The 25,550-nt window shown below is 36.2% G+C and overlaps 1 protein-coding gene across 3 annotated transcripts in view; it reads left to right on the top strand.

Moving 5' to 3' along the window:
• The window catches only part of SKAP2 (src kinase associated phosphoprotein 2), a 304,301-nt gene that overhangs the window by 221,061 nt on the left and 57,690 nt on the right, over positions 1–25,550 (top strand). For all 3 annotated transcript variants that reach the window (XM_067746566.1, XM_067746564.1, XM_067746565.1), the window contains 3 exons: positions 10,941–11,018; positions 12,764–12,847; positions 24,698–24,822. In XM_067746566.1, the coding sequence (XP_067602667.1) occupies positions 10,941–11,018; positions 12,764–12,847; positions 24,698–24,822 (287 nt within the window). The remainder of the gene's footprint in view (positions 1–10,940; positions 11,019–12,763; positions 12,848–24,697; positions 24,823–25,550) is intronic.

Raw genomic sequence — 25,550 nt, 5'->3', positions numbered from 1 at the left:
TTTATTGTACTTACTGTAAAAATGTTATTCAGGATATCGAGAATCCATGGGAGAAATTTCTTTCTCATTTCAGTGCTAGGAACCAAGAATAGTTGCCGTTTGTTCCTCCCTGAGCCATGATCTGTATTTATCTTAATGGGCAGTGAATCACATGATTTATTATTTCTTGCTTCATGTTGGTTGTTATAAAGCTTGTAACTGAATTTTTTGCCCACTTCTGTTAAGTGGTGGCTTTGTCGTTCCAACTTGTTTTGTGTTCTACACTCACTCCTAGTTTTGTCTTAATTTTTTACTTATGTATATATTTTTTTAATCTGAAATAGTCATTTATAGAAAAGTTGAAAGAAGCGTACAAAGAATTCCCATTATACCCTTTACTCAGATTCCCTTAATATTAACATTTTCCTGTACAGGTATCTGCTTTCTCTCTCTATATATACACACAAATTTCTCCTATTTGCTTTTAATTTCTTTACCAAACGTATCTGTACAAATGCCTGTGAAATGCTTTTTGGGAGGAATAAAGCAGTGTATTACTAAATTAATAATAATAGTAGGTAAGGATGTGTTAATTCTATACCTATGTTGAAAAAAGAGACCTATAGAAAAACCTGTTTCAGATGGAAGGAAGATAAATTGTGTGTGTGTGTCTGTGTCTGTTTGTGTATCTGAGTGAGAGACACACACACACAGAGGGAGAAAAAGAGAGAAAGGAGAGACAGACAGCACGCCTGCATTTTAAGAGGATCCTTGTAACACTTTGAATGGCAGAAGAGGGGAAATGCCAAAGGCTTTTTGATTTAAATAAAAATTAGGGCATTGTCTTCTTAAATAGAAACAGATAATAAATACTAAAGCATGAAGAACTGTTTGGGAATGTATTTGATTTAGTAATTAAGTAATCAGAGTAGGACTCTAAGCAGAGAGTCTTAATTCAGAAATGTTTATTTTTTTGAAGTTAATCATAAAATAATTTCAGATTTGATAGTTTTCATACTAAATATTTTTCATTCATTTTAACTACCCCTCAATAATAAGATTCTTTTGGGAGATGGGAATAGAGTGACAATTGTTTATGTACCTGTTCTTTCATCAAGGCAAAACCAAAAATATACACTTTATTATATTATACAATATAGAAGACATTCTAACTGTGGATTCCTATTTCAGATACTTAGATATGATCTTATGTTATTAATGGCTCTAAACTTTTTGTACACAGAATAGGAAAAATAATTGAACAAAAATGAACTTAAAGAATATTATAAATTATAAAAATGTTATTTATGTTCTAAAAATAATTGTAAAAATTTATAGCTTAAACCTTAAAACATAAATCAGTTACAAAAATATAAAATAAAAGATTGCTCTCTGGCCTATGTGAAAGTAAAACATAGTTGAATGGAAGGGGAGCTAAAGAATTCAGTCTAAATTGTATTCATTTCTTATTTAATGCAGTTTGCTAGAGGAATCTGCATACAAAAAAAGCCTTCTGAGGGCTTTCCTGGTGGCGCAGTGGTTGAGAGTCCGCCTGCCGATGCAGGGGACACGGGTTCGTGCCCCGGTCCGGGAAGATCCCACATGCTGCGGAGCGGCTGGGCCCGTGAGCCATGACCACTGAGCCTGCACGTCCGGAGCCTGTGCTCCGCAACGGGAGAGGCCACAACAGTGACAGGCCCGCGTGCCACAAAAAAAAAAAAAAAAAAAGAAGAAGTCCACATCCTAATCCTTGGAACCTGTGAATATGTTGTTACATGGCACAGGGGAATTAAGCTTACAGGTGGAGTAAGGTTGCTAATCAGCTGACCTTAAAATAAGGAGATTATCTAGGTGGGCCTGATGTAAATACAAGAATCTTTAGATGGGAAGAAGGAGGCAGAATAATCGGAACCAGGGAGAAAGCATTGTGACAAAGACTCAAATGGCCATTCCTGGCTTTGAAGATGGAAGGGTGCCAATAGACAGTGAAATAGGTCAGCCTCTGGAGACTGGAAAGGGAAGGATATAGAGTCTCCCCTACAGGCTCCAGAAGGAACACGGTCCTGCTGACACCTTGTTTTTAGCCCAGTGAGACACTTTCTCAACTTTTGACCTCCAGAACGTAAGATAATAAATTTGTGTTGTTTTAAGCCACTAAAAAAAAGAAAAAAGATCTAGTCAGCTACAAAGTAGCTGAGACGTAACTCTATATCGGAGATGAAAATTGACTTAAATTCTTTCTGTGAAATCTAATGATAAATTGTTAAAAAGTAGCTTTTACCAAAATATAAAAGTGTAAAGATGCCCTATATTATAAATATATGAAATAGAAGTCTTGTTTGTAGAGTGAAACTACTCATATTAAACCTTATTTTAAAATGACTGATTCAGTATATTGATATGTTTTCATCCCTGTAAATAATTGAAGGAGTCTTACAGGGGTTTCCACAAATTGGTATATCTGGAATTTTTAGATAAGAGCATTTTTTAAATTCTATAAGGATAATTTTAAGGTATTAAAAAAGTGATACCTCGTGGTCTATCACTGGACCAAAATCAGAAATCTGAAAGGAATTATTTTTTACATCTAATTTGTGAGCTAAGGACAGTGGTCCTTTATCTAAAAAAACAATCTTCAGATATGTCATTAGATAGTTCAAATCCTGGTCATACACTTAAGAGTACTCTCAAGTAAAAGAAGCAGTTTTAAGTGAATGAGGATAATATAACTTTATGGATAACATAATCCACACATACTTTCAGTCTATGGCTTTTTGACCATTATTTTAGTGGATATTGGTAAACCCACGTGATTTTAGATTTCTCTTAATTCTGATTCTTAATTATTCTATTATTGCCATTTGAATTTTACATATTTTGATAGATTTCCATGAAAATTAGTATCAGCCACAATTACATATGTATTTATTTATTATTTTTTTTAATTATTTTTTTTGTGGTACGTGGGCCTCTCACTGCTGTGGCCTCTCCCATTGCGGGGCACAGGCTCCGGACGTGCAGGCCCAGCGGGCATGGCTCACGGGCCCAGTCGCTCCACGGCATGTGGGATCCTCCCGGACCGGGGCACGAACCCGTGTCCCCTGCATCAGCAGGCGGACTCTCAACCACTGCGCCACCAGGGAAGCCCTGTATTTATATTTTTGATATAAAATAGCTTTTGATTGGACTCTGAACAGGCACTTGATATATCTTTTGGATCATATTCATGAAGCATTTCCTGCAAGCATATGCTATAATATTAAGAGATACTGTCTTCTGGGCTTCCCTGGTGGCACAGTGGTTGAGAGTCCGCCTGCCGATGTAGGGGACGCGGGTTCGTGCCCCGGTCTGGGAAGATCCCACATGCCGCGGAGCGGCTGGGCCCGTGAGCCATGGCCGCTGGGCCTGCGCGTCCGGAGCCTGTGCTCCGCAACGGGAGAGGCCACAACAGTGAGAGGCTGGCGTACCGCAAAAAAAAAAAAAGAGTTATTGTCTTCTTTGGTTTCAGATAGACCTATTGAAGACTCTCATGAGGCTATTGGAATTTCCATATCAAGAAGCAGAGTTAATAAAGGCAAATGTGAATTACCCTAATAGTTATTCAGTTTTTGCTGGGTAGCTTTCAGAATGACTTGCCACTTTACAGAGTGGGTAGAGAGACTAGAAGGTAGCAAACCTGTGAGTTGCAACCTCTATTTTTGTCCCTGGTGTCATCACATGGACCTTATCAGTCTTTAAAGCCTGTACCCAAGGCTTAACCACCCCTGGGGATTCTATGGTTCTACTAATTGGAAGTTGTCCATCTTTGTGTCTAAGCATAATATGAGCCTTTTTTTAAAAAAAAGAAAGTATCATGATAGCCTTAGAGATTACCAGTACTAGTATGTTCATTGGTTAATCCTTTCTGAAGAGAGTAATAGTGGTAAGTGAGAAAATAGGCTCTGTAAAAGGACTATGCTAAAGAAACATAAGTAGTAATCTTTTAGTTACTGTAGTTTTTATTTTCTTAAAGGTTATTATTGTTTGATGTGTCCTTTGCATACAAATTTTTTTTTTTGCCACTAAAAAAACTGGTAAAAAGATTTGAGATTCCAAATTTTCCGTGTGTATTGGGAGAGTTATTAGACTATAAAAAACAATTTATATATATTTCAAAGATATTCCAGGCCAAGATTCTAGCTAGAAATTAAACCTTTGAAATGATAAAACAATCCTATGCTACATTTAAAGGAAGTTATCCATTGCTCTATGAAAATTATGTTGTGAACAGTTTCCACATTTGATACTTTTAAAAGTTGAATCCATCTTGAACCTTGGCCATTTGTTACTGAAAGTACAAGAAAAATGTCAGTGTGGATATATCTCATGGAATCTTAGAATGGGGGTGGAGGGCTTAGAGATAATCTAATTTCATTTTTCCATATTTTAGGTGTGAAGAAACTGATACACAGAGAGGCTTAGTGACCTGCTGAAGGTCACAAATTTGCAGAACTGGGATTTCATTACAGACCTCTTAACCTATTCCATGTATCTTAAAGTCAGTATTAACGTAAAACTAAGCTTTTAGTTATCTGCTATACCACAAAACCATTTTATTTAATATTTGTATCCAAGTTGAGTTTAGGTTTCTCTCTCTTTTAGGGAATAGTCTTTATGTTTTGTTTTGCAGGTATACTAGTGAATTTTTGCACTCTAAAACCTTTTAGATTAATTTAAAAAACTGTCAGCAACTCTGTGTCTTTGTATCTATTATATATTTTATAGAAATAGGGAACATATCATCTAAGTTTGTGTGTGCAAATGTGAAGTAAAGTGTAATTAAATTGCACCTGTAGAATAATGAGTTCCGAGTCAGTAATACCTCTGGGAACAAAGCTCGTTTATAGACAGTTTCCTGAAGTTAAATACCCAATGTACTCTTCAGCTGGAAATGTGTGTAAGATACACATCATCTGGAAAGATACAGGAAACATAACAGAAAGCATTTTTCTACCTTTATATAAAACTATAATGCATGAAATATTGACACTTGAAAATATACTTCAATTCTAATGAAGTATAAAATTCTAATGAATTTTTCTTAGGAAAAATGAGTTTGAACTGGAGCAGTTAACCTAGCCAATAAAGTAGGTGTTCTGTAGGAGTTGTTCCACCTGTAGATGTATTTCTGGTGTATCTGTGGGGAGGAAGGTGATCTCCGCGTCTTACTCTTCCGCCATTTCCCCTCGTCCCCCCAGCCAATAAAGTAACCACTGAGTTGATCAGGGTAGGAGAGAGTATTGCCGGCATGAAATGAGAAACTAAAATGATTACTCTTCTTGGAAAATTGAAGGCTAATATGTGTTTTGAATATAAAGCAATCGTTAAGTGGGTAAATACTGTAAAAAAAAAAAAAAAAAGAGTGTATTTATCAAATTCAGGAATGCCAGACAAGGCATTTTAAAACATTGATCACATATAAGTTTAGAAACGATAAAAGAAAGCACTGTCTCCCCACAAGAGTTGGCCAATTTATGGAACTCAGTATCCCAGCTATCAGATGAAAACGAAGAATTTAAAAAGATAAACTCATGGATGTTTTATTCATGTGAATTGAGAGGGAGAAAAGATATGGTTGAGGGACTTGTCCTTAACTTTTTGCAGTTCAAGGAAAACAGTCATATCATGTGGTAACAGGCAGAATATTTGACTAGACCAAGATCCTGATTCAGGGTGAAAATTCTTACGAGCAAAAGCAATCTTTTTTATATGTATCTCCTTTCTTTTCCAATAGTAGGGAAAAGGAATCATCAGCTGTGTGAAGGTGGAGGGAAACTTATTGCAAATTTAATGTTCATGTTGAAAACTATGCAAATGCCAAGTAATGAAGGAAAAAGCCAGTAAAAGATGAGACTCAGAAACCTAGTAGGATTTTGTACAAATTCTAGATTGAACAACCATAAAACCGTGACCATATTAATATAGTGAAGCTCATAGTATTATAATAATTTTAATGCTAAAATAGTAAAAATGATGCTTTAGGTTTCATAGAAATTGAGCATTTAAATTGGTCACCACCAAGTTGCACATCAAAAAATAAGGATAATGAAAAACAGATGTCTATTTTGAAAAGGTCTCTGAATCACTCACATCCCTTGACACCTGTTGAGAGTCCCACATTAAGAGCCAAGTAGGTAGAAAGGAAACTGAATAAAAAGTTAATTCCAGAACTCAGTAGTTAAAACTTGTACAGATTTTTAAAAAATCTTCACTTTTAAGTTGCATTTTGGAAGTGATGCCTCACTCTAAGTCTTAGAAAAATAAATGCGTTTAAAGAGGTGTCAGACTGGGTGGGATACAGTTAATATGGGTTTGTGTGTGTGGCAGGGGAGGAGTGGATTAGAAGACATGTCAATGTTGGAGAAGGCTCAGGAATATGGCATTGAGACACCCCATGCTGGATAAAATTGTGAATTAAACAAAGTTTATTTCTTTAGATTATTTTAAGAAAAGAGGTACAAAAAAGAAAGGATGATAGGACCTCTTTCTCCCCTCAATTCTAATTCTTTCTTCCCCCAACTCTTAACTCTCTCTCTTCCCTACCCTAACTTCCTCCTTTACTCCAGGGGTTTCCATGCTGTTCTAGGCCTTTTCTTCTAACTAAAGCATTCTGTGATCTGGACCTATTTTTCCACCTTTCCCTGTCTTGCATATAGGAATGAAACTGCATACCTTGTTAATGCCAAGATTGGTTTTATACCCAACCGACTTAACATCTGAAATAAGCCTAAGTGATAGATACTTCTTGCCTAAGACAGTTTATATTTTTCTCTGAAGTTGAAATAATTCTTTTTAATTTTGAAATAATTATTTTTAATATTTAAAACATTTTTAAAGATAAAACCTATTTCTTAAATATGTTGGATATATTTAAACATTCTAGTATTTTTTACCCTAGATTCAAGGGAAAAAGTTAAAACAATAGATTAATAAAATTGCTAAAATTGGGTAATACCTTACTTAGGTTTTAGGTAATTTGTTTTTTATTTTCATACTTTGGAACTCTTCTCCATTTTTCAGATTCTAGACTCCATTCTTTTAGCTTGCTGGTGGACTATGTCCATTATATACACAATTTGATTTTAAGGCAAAAGTTTCCAGACACAGTTTAGAATTCTTGAGGTATCTTTTAAAAACAGTTGTCTTGTGAATAAAATACCTACCTAACTATAAGAAATTTGGACTCCACTACTTCCTTTCTCCTACTGAGTTAATAGGAATATAGTAGGCATGTGACACTTGTTTATTTGAATTTTTTGTGACCTTGTTACCATTTTGTATACTTCGGATTCCCAAATGTCCAATTGGAAGAAGACCCATTCCTTGTCTGCTCTTGTAGGATGTTAGTTTTAATGTCTAATATTGATCTTCTTTAGAAAAGTAGGACTATTATATAAGAAATACATGCTCATTTTATAAAAAGACGACTAGTCTATTCAGTATGTGTTTATTTCCTCAGGGTAGTGAACATTTGTGGCCACTTAAGGAAGCCATGTATCAGTAACTGTCTGCAGTATAAATAAGCTGTCCTGGATTATAGGTTAATTTTTCTCCTCTGAGTTAGGATATAATTTCTTCATCAACCACCTTCATGTAACCAAAAGGAAATCTTTGAGCTGCTTTTAAAATAACTACAATGCTTAACTCATGCAGTTACCAAATCATACATTTTTCCATTTTTCTGATTAAAATTCCCTAAGCAACATTAGTCTTACATTTACATTGGCATCCATTCATTTGAATTAATATTTAGTTATACTAAATATAATAATATTTAATTATAATTAATAAAAGCCAACATTTACTGAATGCCTACTATGTGCCAGAGGATTAAGGCTCAGTGCTAAACTTATTTTTGGGACAAGGGTGTGAATTTTGATAGTGAAACAGAGCTGATAATATAATTGTGAATTTGTTGGAATGTTGTAAATAGTGAGATAATATAATTGTGTTTGGCAAATGTTCAGCAGCTCTTTGTTGATGCCTTCCAGATAGGTTTATATTAGCCTTACCTTTCTTTTCTTCATGTGTTATTATACCTGCATTTGTAGTCTTAATTCTTTGAATCAATGTGAATATTCTTAAATGGTGACATACTATTGATCATTGTAGGCATCATAGTGGTATGAGGTCTAAATGATGTGAGAGTTCATGTTTTTTAAAGATAATTTACTACTTTTTATATCTTGTTACAAATTTTCAATTTCTATCAAGAAGTATTAATTGTTTATATGTTTTTGGTGTTATACAAGTCAAATGGTTCTTCTAAGAACTTAAAATCTGAAGTATCTAAAGGAATTACTATTAATACACTTTAAAAAAAAATTCACATGTATTTTAAACAAATCCTAGATGTTGGACGAATAGCAAAAGAGGTTTAGAAAAACGAAATTTCAGTCTGAAAATTTGCCTTTTTTCCCTCTAGGAATCAAATAAAAGATTTTATATTAGAAACATGAATTTAGAATTCAGAATAAGTGTTGCTTGTGACATCAGATTTTATTGATTTATCAGGTAGAAATTTAATCAACATTTTTCTTAAAGCAAAAGCTTCAGGTTATGTATATATTCACCTTTGTAAATTCTAATTCCTTTCCTGCTCCTCCTCTTCCACTTCTCCCCCTCCTTTTTTTTTCTTTTGACCAGTAACTTTTTAAAGTTGAAAACTATGCTAAAGGTACCCATTTGTCTTCAGAATATAAAGTTTCTTCTTAAGATTTAGAGCATTTATTTTATATGTAAAGAACATTCATTATGCATCAATGGATATGAGAGGGTCATGGGACTTCTTCTCAAGGAGCCTTATCTAGTCAAATAGAGGTAATTAATGCCTCCCCATGCCCAATTACATCAGACCTGAAGACTGAAAAGTTGCCTCTTCCTTGTGTAGTTTAATTTCATCCAGAATGGACAGTGCTTAAGAGTTTGTTTCTATCATCTGAAAGATACAAAATTATTTATAGGATGTTTGCAGTGAATCTTCTTATTTTTACCACTGTGGACAAACCACTTGGAAATTTTTTCATGACATACAACAATCATGTTATAGTATTTAATTAATATGTTTGCTTTCTCATTCTGAAATGTCATCCAAATGATGCTTTTCACAAAGAAATTTTGTGTAGTTCACTTAAGAACTCTACGTGCCAGTTATATAAAAGACTGAGCCAAGCATACTTCCACAGAAACTAAACTATGGTATTGCTTAGTTGAAGAAGTAAATACTTTGTTTTCAGGAATCTTATTTAGAAAGAAAACTTTCCCAAATGGTTTTATATTAGCTAAAATTTCATATTTCTATGTGATATGCTATTTCTATGTTTATTTTTTGTCAGTGTAACCTAGTTTAATTTAAAAAGTGCTGTTAGGGCTTCCCTGGTGTCGCGGTGGTTGGGAGTCCGCCTGCTGAGGCAGGGGGCGTGGGTTCGTGCCCCGGTCCGGGAGGATCCCACGTGCCGCGGAGCGGCTGGGCCCGTGGGCCGTGGCCGCTGAGCCTGCGCTTCCGGAGCCTGTGCTCCGCAACGGGGGAGGCCGCGGCAGTGGGGGGCCCGCGTGCCGCAAAAAAAAAATAAAAAATAAAAAGTGCTGTTAATCATTGTTTTTCTTTTCTTTTAAAAAAAACAAATCAAACTATAGTCCCCCTCTTTAATTTAGTGGTTAACTAGGACTTGTTCACATAGATGAGATTTCTTTATGTGATTTTTATTTTATGTACAAAAAATTTATACTATATAACTTCTACCTTCAATGGATCAAATGGATACATTGATTGAACAACTATTCAAACATTTACACTGGCTTTCCCTAAAATTTTATATGTATTTCAAAATTAGTCCCCATTTTAAATATATTTTAATGATATTGTTTTGTGTTTACTGAGCAAAATTGATCCACCACGGAACTGAAATTAGTGCTTTAATTTGAAGCTTTATTTCTTAAGGAAAAATAACTATGATTTTATAACTACTGGATATTTTTAAAAAACCCAGTTGGTAATTCTGTGATGAATTTGTATATAATAAACTTCCTATCAAAATACTTTTTATCATAAACTATATGAAAACTATTTCTGTTGGTGTATTCCATAGAAACTTTCATTAGATTGGTTATTTTCACTTGTTGGAGTTCTAGTAAAATGCTGAGGCAACTGTAGTATATTTCTAATGAAGTCTAAAAATATTGAACTCTGAAATTATTGAGCAACCTACCATCCATGATCATGAATATATGATTTCTAATTGACTTCGCTTTCGGCTTAATCTATAAATTTTTGTAAGTATCTAATATTTGTTTATGATAGTTCTATCAGATCTGTCTACCTAGTTTTAGACTCTCAAATGCCCTAGAAAACCCTAAAGCATACTCATTCACAAGATTTCTCTGTGAGTATAACCAGGAAGAGAGAATATTTGCTATGTACTCAAATTATAGCATTTGATTTGGGGGAAAAATCATTTTATGTTTTACTAGGTACAAATAGGGATAGGCATTCTTATGTAGGCAAGAATTAATATGCATCAAAATTCTTGAAGAGTTAATCCAATGTGAAGAAGCTTATATGATTTATTTGATATTCCTAACTTCTCTTTCAGGGGTTTATTTCACTTATTTATAACAGTTTCCTAGTCCATTCATTATAGAATGTAGGTCGAAAAATATTGCCCTTTAGAGTTCATTCTGTTACGTAATATTACTGTGTATTTGGGAACATAATATATTAAGATATAACGATACAGAACATTATTTTGCTCTTGAGATTCACAGGAGAAGAGGGACTAATCTATGGAATGGATCTGAAACAAAGCTAATAGACTTGGATTTAATTAATTTGGGTAATTAAAAGTATACTGAACCTATGAGATCTGATACTTGATTTTTCTAAAATGGATTGCTCACTGCTTTTTCCCCTTTACTTTCCGTAGGGAACCAGTTCCCTCCAGTTGCAGCACAGGACCTTCCTTTTGTGTTAAAGGCTGGCTACCTTGAAAAACGTAGAAAAGGTAAATCATATGATTCTAATGAAAAACCTAAAAATCTAAGACTCTAAGAAAACCTGATGATATTATCCAAACCACAAAATACAGCTTTTAGCTCTAAATAATTTTTAATAACAAAATAAAACATTTGGTCAGGTTTTTTGTTGTCAACCTTGGTTATTTGTAGATGATTTTAAAGCTGTTTCCTGCCTCTTGGAGGAGAGCTGTTGGCCATGACTGTATTCTCAAGGATGGGATTTCTCACACTTATCCCACCCAGCTGAGCAGTGGGTTATCTGTACCTGACCTGGCAGACACCATGTTTGCTACGGTTCAGATCAAGCTTAGCATATTGTCTGCCATTTTCTGTTAATCATTCAGTGTTCCTTTCCATTGGCTAAGATAATTGGGAGTTGACCATATGGTCTCACTCTTTCAACCCCAATATATAATGAATATGAAATATGGAGGTGGTGTTATGATACAGGAAATGAAAAGCGGAAAGTCTCTTCATTACCATTCTGCTTATCTCTCAGGTAGTCCCTTTGGGCCTTCCTATTTATATTCCATTTGCTTTTCTTAGCTTTCTTAGCTGAATTTTAAAGCTGAAAGAGATAATAGAAATCTAGGTCAACCCCTCCTCCCTCTTTTTTATGACAGATGAGAAAATGAGACCCTGATGAATCAGTTATCTTAAGGCTTTATAGTCAAATACCTTTCTGACTGTTTCCTGTCAGGAAAGTTTGTTAGCCATGTAGTTGATCCCATAAATGTAGCCGTCCCATCTCTGCTGTAGTGTATTCCTTTTTTTTTTTTTTTAACATCTTTATTGGAGTATAATTGCTTTACAATGGTGTGTTAGTTTCTGCTTTGTAACAAAGTGAATCAGTTATACATATACATATATCCCCATATCTCGTCCCTCTTGCGTCTCCCTCCCTCCCACCCTCCATATCCCACCCCTCTAGGTGGTCACAAAGCACTGAGCTGATCTCCCTGTGCTATGCGGCTGCTTCCCACTAGCTATCTATTTTACATTTGGTATTGTATATATGTCCATGCCACTCTCTCACTTTCTCCCAGCTTACCCTTCCCCCTCCCCGTATCCTCAAGTCCATTCTCTAGTAGGTCTGCATCTTTATTTCCATCTTGCCCCTAGGTTCTTCATGACCATTTTTTTTTAGATTCCATATATATGTGTTAGCACACTGTATTTGGTTTTCTCTTTCAGACTTACTTCACTCTGTATGACAGACTCTAGGTCCATCTACCTCACTACAAATAACTCAATTTCGTTTCTTTTTATGGCTGAGTAATATTCCATTGTATATATGTGCCACATCTTTATCCATTCATCTGTCAATGGACACTTAGGTTGCTTCCATGTCCTGGCTATTGTAAATAGAGCTGCAATGAACATTGTGGTACATGACTCTTTTTGAATGATGGTTTTCTCAGGGTATCTGCCCAGTATTGGGATTGCTGGGTCGTATAGTAGTTCTAAATTTAATTTTTTACGGAACCTCCATATTGTTCTCCATAGTGGCTGTATCAATTTACATTCCTAGTGTATTCCTTTTAGCTTTGTTTTGTTTTTTGTTTGTCTCTTGGAAAAGAAGATACAAATTATTTAGTCATAGAATTTTACAGCTAAAAGGAGCCTTAGAAATCATATTAACTAACTTTTCCTTTTTCAATAAGGGAATTGCATTATATTTATAAAGGTAATATATATTATCTAAACTGTTCCTTTTCCCTCTTTATTGTAGATCACAGCTTTCTGGGATTTGAATGGCAGAAACGGTGGTGTGCTCTCAGTAAAACAGTGTTCTATTATTATGGAAGTGATAAAGGTAGTATTGGCCTTCAGTTATATCAGCATGAGGGTTTTGGGGGGGGCATTTTACTCCACCCCCATACCTTTTGGGTGCAGAATAAGCTGAAGACAAATGGAGAAGGAGTAACTAAAAATTTTAATATTATAGCCTAAGGGTAATTAATAATTCTGTTATTTGACAAATGCTCCAAATTCCAGAATGCCATAAAAGTTAACACAATTGTGTTTTATTGAATTAGGAAAGAGAAAAATAACTTTCATCAGTGTGGCCTTTTACCTCAGGAATTATTGATATTTATCATCCAGGCGGTAGTTGTAGAGTTTCTTTAGGATTGTGGGAGTTTTGAAGGGAGGAGAGGATGTTTTTTCCTTCAAATATTTTAAAAGAAAAATTTAGATAAAATGAAACGTGTGCAACACCTTTCTCAGCTGCCTTTATGGATTTAAGTAACAGCAAACATCTATCAAGGTTACTGTTCTAAGCACCTTAGCTGTCTAAGCAGTTTAGCTATATTAACTTGGTTAGCTACAGCTTTGTGAGGTAGGTACCATCATTAGTCCCACTTATTTTACTGTTTGGAAAACTGAGGCCAGGGAGGTTAAGTCACTTGTTCAAGGTCACAGAGCTGGTAATGGCAGTTTGGGTATTTAAACTGAGGCATAATGGTTAGAGTCCATGCTCTTAACCACTATTATCACTATGTTAATTTAGAAACAGTTACATTTTGTAACTTCACTTGCTAATTAATAACTTACTCATAGTTCACATAATTTTAAGTTCATGGTTTGAACAAATAAAGCCATAAAATACTGAAAATTAAAGAATATAAGCTTTCTTAGTTTTGCTTTTATCTAGGAAAAGTGGGTCAGAAGTTGAATTTTATAAAGTAAGGGTTGTATATAAATAGCTGACATGCATTTCCAGAAAGGACACTTAAGGAGAAAAAGAAGATGTAGAAGTCCAATATCACTGAATATAAACTTTCCCATGAAGTTGTTTCTTATCAGTGTTGTTTGGAAGTTTATATTTCATTTGACATTATTTGCAGTTCTTAGGGTTTTCTTCCTTATTATAAAATCAGGCAGATATGATTATTGTATTTCAGATAAATTTTAAATACATGCATGATGCTAGAAGTTGGTCTCACCTTTTGGTTAATGGGATTATCAAGTTGAGAATTAACTTAGTGGCGAGTTTGCATTCTGTCACTAATTTACAATATGTTCGTAAGTAGAAATGGAGTCAGTGAAGTGTAAACTATAAACAGCTATCAACAGGTAGCCTTCTTTCTTCTGCTAAGGCTTAAGTAGGCGATTTTATCAGAAAATTTAGAGTCCAAGTTCAATTATGATTATCATCGGTCATAAACATGTGTTACTATTATAGAAATAAAATTTTGTAGCGTATTGTGAATTGAGATCAAGATTTTGCTTTTTCATAAAGAAATGTCTTCTATTTCATAAGACCAGGGGAGGGAGGTTTTAAATCCTTGTGACTTTGGTTCAGTTAGTCTTCTCATTTCTAATTTCTTTAAAAATCAATGAATACGTATGTCTGTTTCCTTCACTCCTAGTCCTAACTGGTATATACCAACAGTTAAGTCAAAGATTAGCAAGAGTTTTCCCAAAATCTAGGGAATGTTTATATTTATTTCAAAGGCTAATAAATAAATTCTAGTTATTTGGGGGAGATACTAGTTAAATTCCCATTTCTATTCTTACTTGATGAGGCCTTGTGGTAATAACATTCTTTGTAATTTGTATTTTAAGTACTTTGTGATCCATTTAGCCACTCTACCACCACAGCTTTTAAAAAGTTACTATTCTCGCATTCCCTTTTTACGTGGATCTTTGAGGAGCTGGTTTATATTTTCTTAAACTCTTCCCTATCTGTCACTATGAAGCCTCCTGTTTCCATTGAGATTTCAAATCTGTTTTTAGTGGTTCTTTGGAATTCTTGGCCAGTTCTGCTTTTAGGGACTTGGGGGGGGAAAAATCTATATTTAGACAGTTTTTAACTGCTTGTTTGGCATGATTTTAATTTCCTTCCTTTGTGTCCTTTTCTTTCCAAGAAAATGTACATGTCACATGAAATTTTTTTCTTTTGTGAAATCAGATAGCTGATTTGTACATTGTTTACTGTATATGTGAACCACTTTACCTAAACTTTGGAAAGAGCTATTTAGACATATGAGAACTATAATCCTCCAACTAAGTAGGATTTAGATAAATGGATTGTAGAGGCACAGAGGAGTTGATACCACTTACTAGGTTAAATTGTACTTTGTTACTGTTTGACAGATACATAGTTCACATTTTCTAACTTACAGTATGTGCCAAAAAACATTTTGACCCATCAAGATAATAATGGCTTAGAAAGAGTAGTTCCAGCCTGTAGGGTAAATAATACTCTTACCTTTGTACCCCTAAATATTCTCTGTATTTATTATTCATGGCCATTTGGGGACTTTAAGTTTTATACACACACACACACACACACACACACACACACACACCCCCACACCCACCCATATATCTTAACAAAACATACTTTATCACTTTCTGAAATTACATCCTTCCTTTCATCTGTTTCCTCTTCATTTGAATCTCATTGTCATGAATCTCATTTATCAAACTTCTTGGGTCCTAGATGCTCAAACTGCCATTAAGGTAGTCCTTCACTCACTGATTTATTCATTTTTTAATTTGGTAAACATTTATTGGGCACTTGATAGATCCTGGGCATGGGGGATCCAAAGATAATCCTGCCTTACAGGTACTCTCAGTTGGAGTTGTGTGGGTATCAGTAAGAGAAGAGAGGAAGTCATGGGATCACTCGGGGGCTGGGTAGGTAAATTCAATGCGGTACAATAAGTGATTTAAATAAAATATCTTTGGATCACAAAGGGGGGGTGGGTAATTTCCTGAGGGAGTTAAAGAATACTTCCTAGTGGAGAGGACCCTTCATTGGACCTTAAAAAATGAGGAGTTTGTTGGATGAAAAAGGGTAAAATGGGCATTCCAGGCAGCAGAATGGCAAAGATTCTGAGTTTTGAAAGGCCTTGGATGAGATCAGAGTTGGAATCAAGGCAGAGCATACAGTGAATGAGGGGAGGGTGTATAAAAGGCTAAAACAGTGGGTTAGGATCAGATTGACAAGAGCCTTATGAGAATAAGGTCCTTGCTAACTATTTTATCTTGAATATGGCTTTTAAGCATAGGGCTCTATGACCAGAATTGGTTTTTAGGAAGTAATTGTGATAATATTGTGGGGCATGGATTGGAATGGTTAGAAACGGGGTCAGCAGGATCATTTAGGGGGACACTGAACTAGTCTACACAAGAGAGGTTATCACAGGAAGCTGAGAGGCACATGGAGGATTTAGTCAGGCCCTTCCGGCTCCAAAGCCATGTTCTTTCCACAACTTGGAAGTTAGCAGCCCTTCTAACACACCTGTAAATGATGGCCCATTTAGGAACCTGTTCCAAACTCATGTTTTCAGCGTTTTTTTTGTTTGTTTGTTTGTTTTTGCGGTACGCGGGCCTCTCACTGTTGTGGCCTCTCCTGTTGCGGAGCACAGGCTCTGGATGCGCAGGCTCAGCGGCCATGGCTCACGGGCCTAGCCTCTCTGCGGCATGTGGGATCTTCCCGGACCGGGGCACGAACCCGTGTCCCCTGCATCGGCAGGCGGACTCTCAACCACTGCGCCACCTGGGAAGCCCTCAGGGTTTTGTTTTTCTGTTTAACCTCCATATGATCTTGAATCAGCATTATGAAACTTATCTCCTCCCACTTTTAAGGGGGGAGTAGTTTGTAGTATCTCTTCCGCTTAAGGAGTTTTGCTGCCCCTACCCCAAGTCCCCAATTAAAGAAAATTCTAGTGCCATCTAGTATGTGGCAACTGCAAGTAGCCTTGGTCCTACCAAGAGTCATTCTAAATGTATATCAAAAGTTGTTTATTATATCATGTGGTTGTAACTTTTTCGTTGTAGTATAGTACCTTTTCAATGTATAATAAAAGTCAGTAGAAAATTGGGCTTAATACAGATAATTTAAACTAACAAAACTTTTACATTGGCGGGGAAGTAAAATTTTTTATTGAAATTGACCTCTCTGCTCTCTCACTTCCCTCATTATTTCACCACTGATAGGAAAAATAGGACATAGCTGTTCAGTGTGGATGACAATTATAAAGTATTTTGATGTTGAAATAGCATCAGAGTTCTCTTTTAATATTTAAAATTATTGTTAAAGCGACAGTGTTTGTATAATTAGAAGTTCTGTTGTTTTATAACAACAACTTTAGTTACAGCCATAAAAGCTTACCTTTTTTCCTGGTTCATTTGATAGAGGCAAATTCCTGGGTCAGGGCATCAGCATTTTATAATTATATCATGAATATATACAAAATATGTAAATTAAATCTGATATTAAAAAAATTCATACTATAATTTTGTTTGTGTAAAGAAGGATAATATCTTTGTTATTCCTTAAGAAATAGAAATAATTTTGACATGATAGAAATGAAATAATTCTGATATGCAAATACTAACTTTAAACTCTATCAAAATGAATGTTAAATAAAAGACCTTTATTACCCTGTAGCAGTACAGAGAAGTTAAAATGTACATCTGATACTTAGAAGGACGTCATCAACATGGGGAAATATTCATGTACAAACTAAGGCCTATTTAAAGGTCTCATGATGATGAGTCCCGTTGGTTTGCAATAAACCAGGACACAGTTTGATTTAAAATATATCTATACATCTGTATATAGATTGAAGAGATGTGTGTGTGTGTATACATAGATAGATTGAAAGTAATGTATTTTTAATAGATCTGCACTGCTGTAAGTACACAGATATGTAGATGTTACTGTACCTATCTGTGTGTAATAGATACAGCAACATCTGTAGCAGTAAATATTCTTTGAAAATCTATGTGCCGGGTATTATTAGTGCTAAGTGGTATCACACACTGGCTCAGAGGAGTGGGCACAGAGGACCCATGAAACAGTATGATATGCAGGAGCCGGCTCACTGGGGCAGTAGGTGAGTGAGGGCTGGTGAGACTGGAAGAGGAGGAGCCAAGCTGGTAAATTCCCTGGTCAGGAGTTTGGCCTTTTTTGTCTAAGGGGCAGTTAATGTTTCTAAGCATTGCAGGTAAGTAGATGGCATGACAAACTTTGGATGTTGGAAAGATCACGTTGACAGCTGTCAGAAGAAGGTAAGACTGGAGGCAGATGTGTTTTGAAACTGAGAGTGGCTGGGAATCCAGAGAGTTGTTTAGCACCTTAAGTGCATGAAGGAGCCGCAGGTTATGTTTTTAGCCATTCTCATGTTGCATGACGTTGCATGGGTAGCAGCAGTGTCATTAGTTCTGTAATTATTGTAGGAGGCCCTAAGAGGATAACATGTATAGGATATTAAGATATTCTCTGTATAATGTTTATCTTTTTTAAAAAATTTATTTATTTTATTTATGTATTTTTTGGCTGCATTGGGTCTTTGTTGCTGCGTGCGGGCTTCTCTAGTTGCGACGAGCGGGGGCTGCTCTTAGTTGCGGTGCGTGGGCATCTCATTGCGGTGGCTTCTCTTGTTGTGCAGCACAGGCTCTAGGCACGCAGGGCTCAGTAGTTGTGGCTCATGGACTCTAGAGTGCAGGCTCAGTAGTTGTGGCGCACAGGCTTAGTTGCTCCGCGGCATGTGGGATCTTCTGGACCAGGGCTCAAACCTGTGTCCCCTGCATTGGCAGGCAGATTCTTAACTATTGTGCCACCAGGGAAGCCCCTGTATAATGTTTATCTTAACAATAGCTGTATGTATAGTCTAATAGACCATATCATAATTATTATCTGAATTTCAGTTGTGGAGGAAAACAGTAGGTATAGCCAAAAAAACTAGAAACATGGTTTTAAATTCCAGTCTACGAGAAATTTAATTTCTTGTAATTTATTTATTCTCCATTCACAGCTACCTCATACTACACTGTTTTTTAAATCAAGTTCATTCCTATGGTTGAAAGTGTGTGGCGGTATACAAAAACCACTTGGTTCTTATGCTTGCAGTGTACTTTTTTTTTTTTTTTGGCTGCTGTGTTTTGCAGGATCTTAGTTCCCTGACCAGGGATTGAACCCAGGCTTTTGACAGTGAAAGTGTGGAGTCTTAACCACTGGACCACCAGGGAATTCCCACTTGCAGTGTACTTTTATTTTAAAGGAAAAAAAAAAAAGTTTTTATAAATACCTAAGATTTCCTGCCACCAGACCGTATGAGCAAAACTTTTAATTCTAACTAAAGTGCTTCCCTTTGGACCCATACATATTGCCTATGTTTGTTATTCAGAGCCCTTTGGGGCCTTTAAGTAATAAATATATATGGCATACAGTATTTTTCACTTAAAATAGTAATAATTTGATATTTCCTCATGGTATAACTTGGAACACTGGAAGTATATTTCAAGTGACAGAATTAGCATTGGCAGCTGTATTTCTGTGAGCTATATAAACAAGGAAAATGTTCACGTGTCTTTAACTGAGGGCTTAGAACAACTTACTAATCAGTTGGATAAAGTTTAGTGGGAGGTTTAGTATTAACGGGCATGTTTCCCTCTTTCTTACTAGTGAGCATTAATACTTATGGAAATAGCATGAGTTATTCACTAAGAGGGAAAGGCCTTTTTAAATATAAGAAGCAGATATTATCAAAAATTTCTGAACACATTTCATATCTTTCTGTTTGCTAGTCATGTGTACCAAATTAGCATTATTGGTATAAACAACAGAAACCAACTTTGTTTATGCAGGAAAGGAAATTATTGGGAGAATATCAACTCTCAGACAGAGTTGATGGGAAGGCTAAACAACCAGGCTTGGAAAAGCAGTCAAGGACTAAGGGAGGTGAGGTGGCTGGAACTGCAGCCCAATCCACACCTCCAGGGACAGTCTGACTGGGACACACTGGCGGCCCTGCCAAGCCAGGACTCGCGATGTTGCCTTTGTGCACTGCCACCAATCAGTGAATGCCACTGCTAACAGAAGTGGATTCTGAGCTCCCCCCTGATTCTTTTGTTATTCAGTTCAGATTTAGGTCCCAGGCTGGAGCATCCACTTGACTGGTCTGGAACAGGGAAAATCTAAACCCTCCAGCTTCTGTGGCGGGAAGTTGGCTCTGCCTCCTGATGATCTCAGGACTAAAATAGGAAAGATACTTAGATGCTGGGGATCCTCAAATGACAAATGCTCACAACTCATAGGGATGCTAAATGATTTAGAATTATTTAGTTGCTATATTTATACTATATTTTAAATGCTAAGAGAGTGGTTGGTGTTTTAAGCATATCTTCTGAGAGCCAGCAAAAAAGAGAAAAAGCCAGCATATTTGCAATGAAACTAGGACTGACTGGGTTTTGGAAGATGGTGGTAGGGTGGAGGGAGAGAAAGAGGTGTCAGTTGATGAAGAAAAGGGAGAAATTAAGAATGATGCTCAATTTTCTGGTTTGGGGGCTTCAATTAATGGAAGTACTGCTTATTGAGAAGGAGGACACGACAAGAAAGATCACAAGTAGAGTGGGAGTGGGGATAAGATGATCTCCATTGTGGGCAAGTTATATTCATTGTGCCTATAGGACATTCAAGAGATGAAAAATGTATAGTGAGCAGGTGAAGATTTGGATATTGGGCTTCCCTGGTGGCACAGTGGTTGAGAGTCCGCCTGCCGATGCAGGGGACACAGGTTCGTGTCCCGGTCTGGGAAGATCCCACATGCCGCGGAGCGGCTAGGCCTGTGAGCCATGGCCACTGACCCTGTGCGTCTGGAGCCTGTGCTCCGCAGTGGGAGAGGCCACGACAGTGAGAGAGAGGGCCGCGTACTGCAAAAAAAAAAACAGATTTGGATATTGAGTTCTGAAGCTGGACTGAAAATAGAGAACTAGGAGTCACAAGCATATTGATAGGAATTTAATCCCTGGGATTGGATGAAGTTGTCCAGTGAAAACTGTACAGCAGGAAAAGAACAGGATTTAGAACATAACCCATCATGGCTGTTTAAGAGATAGGCAAAGGTACCGGAGCCCGTAAAGCAAGCTGAGAAAGTTGGGCCCAAGTTGCAGGAGGAAATGCAAGCTATAACGCTTATCTTCTCTACGGAGACTTCATAAATTACATGTTCTAAAACAGTGGTTTTTCAAACATTAGTGTGTATCAGAATCACCTGGGGTGTTTGCTAAAAGCTTAGTTTTGTGGACTCACCCCCGGGGAATCCTATACAGCAAGTTCAGAGTGGTAGCCCTTTCTATGTTTTTAACAGGCATCCAAGATGATTCTAACAGGTGATTCTTGAAATCCACTTTGAGAAACACCTTTCTAGGAGACAATGTGAAATGGTTGAAAAAGCAAGGTTTTAGAATCAGACTTACGTTAGGGTCCTGGCTTTTACTACTTTGGTTGTGTGGCTGTAAGCAAGTTGTTTAAGTTTTCTTTTTCCCCATCAGTGCTGGGGATATAATAAATACCTTCTTTGTCTTAGAATTATTACAAGGTATATATGAGATTGCTGTATTAAATTTCTGGCATATAGAAGGAGTTCAGCAAATAAGATCTGTCTTTTTGGGCTTGCCTGGTGGTGCAGTGGTTAAGAATCCACCTGCCAATGCAGGGCACACGGGTTCGAGCCCTGGTCCAGGAAGACCCCACATGCTGCAGAGCAACTAAGTCGGTGCGCCATAACTACTGAAGCCCACGCACCTAGAGCCGGTGCTCTGCATTTTTTAAAAAAGAAAAAAAAAGATCTGTCTTTTTGGCTCTTAAAACCCCCAGAACACAGCTGTAAACCTAAAGCCAGTGAAAAAGTAGGAGGAAATAGCATCATTAACCTCATACATTTTGTTTTGTAAGAGATCAGAGCCAACTGCTTTTTACCTCAAACCTACTGAATTAGAATTGTGTAAAATTAAGTTACTGATTTAATAGATTTCATTATCTAGTTTCTCCTGGCATCCTTCAGTGCTGTAGACATTAAATTCGAACAGCATTGATATAGGCAAGGTTAAAGTGTGAAATAGAAGCTGAGGAAAATGTAATAGAGGGACAAACACCTCAAAAATCCTGAGGGTATCAACGTGTTGTAATATACTATAAAAACTAATACTCAGATTAATACTACTCGATCAAGAAAAAGTTAAATTACGTTTAACAGAATTGTTTGAAAAGTCAGGGAAGTATATATTTCAGAATGATTTCAGTTATAAAAACCAACATTTTAGAGAGTTTTGGCACTTAAAAGAAATAAACTTCTGTGATTTGAGAAGTTCACTTAGATAAATTATTTTATTAGTCTACTATAGTTCTGGATAAATGAACTTATATGACCTTACTTCCCATTTGATTGGCATGTAACTATTTTTATTTTTTTTGCGGTACGCGGGCCCCTCGCTGTTGTGGCCTCTCCCGTTGCGGAGCATAGGCTCCGGCTGCGCAGGCTCAGCGGCCATGGCTCACGGGCCCAGCCGCTCTGCGGCATGTGGGATCCTCCCAGACCGGGGCACGAACCCGTGTCCCCTGCATCGGCAGGCGGACCCCCAACCACTGCACCACCAGGGAAGCCCATGGCATGTACCTATTTTTAAGTCAACAAGTGTCTTTGAAACTACCCCAGAAAGCACTGTCAAACTAGCCTATATGTAAATTGCTATAGATTGCCATGTGATGCTAAGGTTTTCTCTTTCCTCTGGGCCTTGAAGAGAAGCTAATGTAAATGGAGAAGAGCAGAGTCTTAGCATACACATGTCTGCCCATTTTGTGTCGTGAACTTCCTATCTCATGTTGGCTAATTGGAAATATGGCTACTTTATGGTTATGGATTTGCAAAAGCTACTGAGAGTTATGAATTTTTCTTTCCTCCAACTGGTCCTTGAATATCCTGTTTTTTTCCTGAGAAGTTTAAGGAAATCTCTCAAAAGTATCCTGTATGGCTTTGATATTTGCTTCCAACTACTTCCATTTTTTTATTGTGAAAATTAAATCCTTTTGCAGTGTAGTGAATCACTGACTAATATTCCTGGAGCACTTATATCTGTACTGGGTGTGTGGGAAGGTGTGTGGGGTGTCTGTTTCAGTGGCAAAGGGGGAAAGGTCTGGTACAGTGTTACTAGCTTTTGTCTCACCATACCTATAATGCTCCTTTGTTTGTTTTAAGTGTTCAGCGTAAATTTGTTGAATGAGTGAATGAATGAACTAGTTTTCTTTGAGAATTTTAGAAGAACCAACAGTGCTTCACCATTATTATTTTAATACCTTTTCCCCAGTATTATTTTTTTAGTTAGGTATTTTGCAAAATATGTTATGTGAGTACCAGTTCCATAAAATATTCTGTTAAAAAAGGGTTCCACTGACAAATAATTTGGGGAAATGCTGCACACCAGATCTTTCTCATAGAAATTTGATCAAATATATTAAGGGCCTTAAGAAGACTGGACTAACAAAACCTGCTTAACTTTGTTTAATTCAACATTTCCCAAACTTATTTGATCATAGAAACCTGTTAATATCCCATAAACACACTTTGGGAAATGCTGCTCTGATTTTTATAGTTTTCATCTCATAGAGTTTATTGCAGACGTTTTCCACAAAGCAAACTTCAAATTTTGAATTTGAATTGTTTTTTCAATCATCCAAAGAGTTGTAAATTATGACTAAATATGATTAGAATGTCCAGATTTAAGTCAGAAATTACTAAGTCAGATTTTTTGCCTTTGATGTTTTGAACCAGATATGATCTTGATGACCTTTTAAAAATGCCTGTAACTTCAGGCATTAAATTAGTACATTTAAGAAAAGGAGATACATATTTTACGGGCACACTAAGCTGAGAGAGCCCTGCACCCCATGATGTGGAAGCATTTCTATATTTCCCCTGAGCTCAGTAAAAGAGACAGTTGTCCTCACTCATGATTTTAATATTGTATGTTAATCTAGGAAGTAAACCTATAGCAGTGCCTCTTTTCTCTCAAAATTGTATAACTGGATAAAGTAGGAAAGGCGACTAATTTTACTTTTAGTTTCAGTATTAAATCCTTTGTTTTATTCCTACTTTATTGTTTTTAAAGTAATATCTGACTAAAACTGAAGTCATCTTTTCTTTTGACTTTTCATCATATGGGATTCAAATGTGCTTTACTAGTTTAACTGTTCACTGACTGGTTAGTGAACAGTTTTGTTTTGTTTTGGTAAGAAATGCTTCTGTACTTGCTTTACCACTCCTCTCCATTCAAATACTTTGTTTTCCCCTCACATCTTTTTATAATTAGCAGTTTTGTTTTGCTTTGCTTTTTAAATTTAGAGTTTGATTTGTACCAATTTAGGAGATTTAAAGAAAAAAAAAGTTGTGTTTTAGGGGCTTTTGCGGGGTGGGGAGGTTGGAGGGTGGTGATGAGAGGAGATAGTGGTAAATAAAAGCCCAGCAAGCTTTCAACTAGACGGGTTTTCCCACTGGCTTACCAAACCTGAAAGAGCCACGGATTTGTAGTGGGTTTGTCTAGCAAGTTCTAAGTTCCAATTCTTGGATTTTCCCTACATGAAATTGTCATATTTCCATACTTCCTTCTGAATAAGACCATTATCTGCAGACCTCTTCTTTTGGTTCCCTTAGATGTCCTTTTTAAAACCAACGATTCCAAGTAACTCTGTAATTTTAGAATTAAAAGTAATACCTAGAAATGTTACTTAAATATTATACTGTGAAAGCAATATGACCAAAAAATATTCTATCCAAAAATTTATCCAAAAAATCTAAATAAAAGCTAATCAACTGGATATTTATATTCACTATAGTAAATGAAATTCTAACTTTCGTTTTATCTTCAACAGACAAACAACAGAAAGGTGAATTTGCAATAGAAGGCTACAATGTCAGAATGAATAACACTCTTAGGAAGGATGGAAAGAAAGATTGCTGTTTTGAAATCTCTGCTCCTGATAAACGTATCTATCAGGTTGGAGTTTTTATGATGCCTTGAAATTAAGTTGATAAAACTTCCTGATTTCATTTTTAAAGACATTAACATTTTGTTCAAACAACTCTTTCTGACATGTTAATAATAATAAAAAATACTGGGTTTTATACATTAAACATTTGTATAAGGGGAAATCAAGTTTTTCAAAAATTCCAGATTAGTTCAAGTGATATCTTCTTGAGAGAACAGGAGATATGTAATTTATCAATTACTTCACATGTTGCGTTTTTTATGTCTATTTTAATGGAACTGTGTGATTTCTTAAAAGGATTACATGGCAGAAAGAATAAAATTATCAAAAGAAAAATATCAGAATGTTCATGCATATTGTATTGCTTAGGCTTGTGGGAGAAAAGGAAGGCAAAGGCACACATCAGCTCTGCAATTCAAGAGCTATCAGCCAGCATCAATATGGAATGCGTGTTTAATAAGTTTCAAATATCTGAGGTTGCAGTTGAAAGCCAGTTAATTAAGTTGTCAGGTAGTGTGTTGGAATCGGACAAGAACATTTTTAAGAAAGCTGTACCCAGCAGTCTAAAGAAATTCATGGGTGTCTTCTAATTGTCAAGGGCAAATTTTGTTCATCAGTTCTGTCTTTGACATTGATGAAGAGAAGCAGCTTTTTTTCCTGCACAGCTGCCAGCTGCTGATCACAGTTTCAAATCCATCATCCTCTGCTTCAATTACGTAAATTTGTCAAAATTAGC

The sequence above is a fragment of the Pseudorca crassidens genome, chromosome 8 (assembly GCF_039906515.1).
Source record: "Pseudorca crassidens isolate mPseCra1 chromosome 8, mPseCra1.hap1, whole genome shotgun sequence".
Classification (NCBI taxonomy): Eukaryota; Metazoa; Chordata; class Mammalia; order Artiodactyla; family Delphinidae; genus Pseudorca; species Pseudorca crassidens.
The sequence above is the reverse complement of the archived record's forward strand: the minus strand, read 5'-3'. Positions and strand labels throughout refer to the sequence as shown.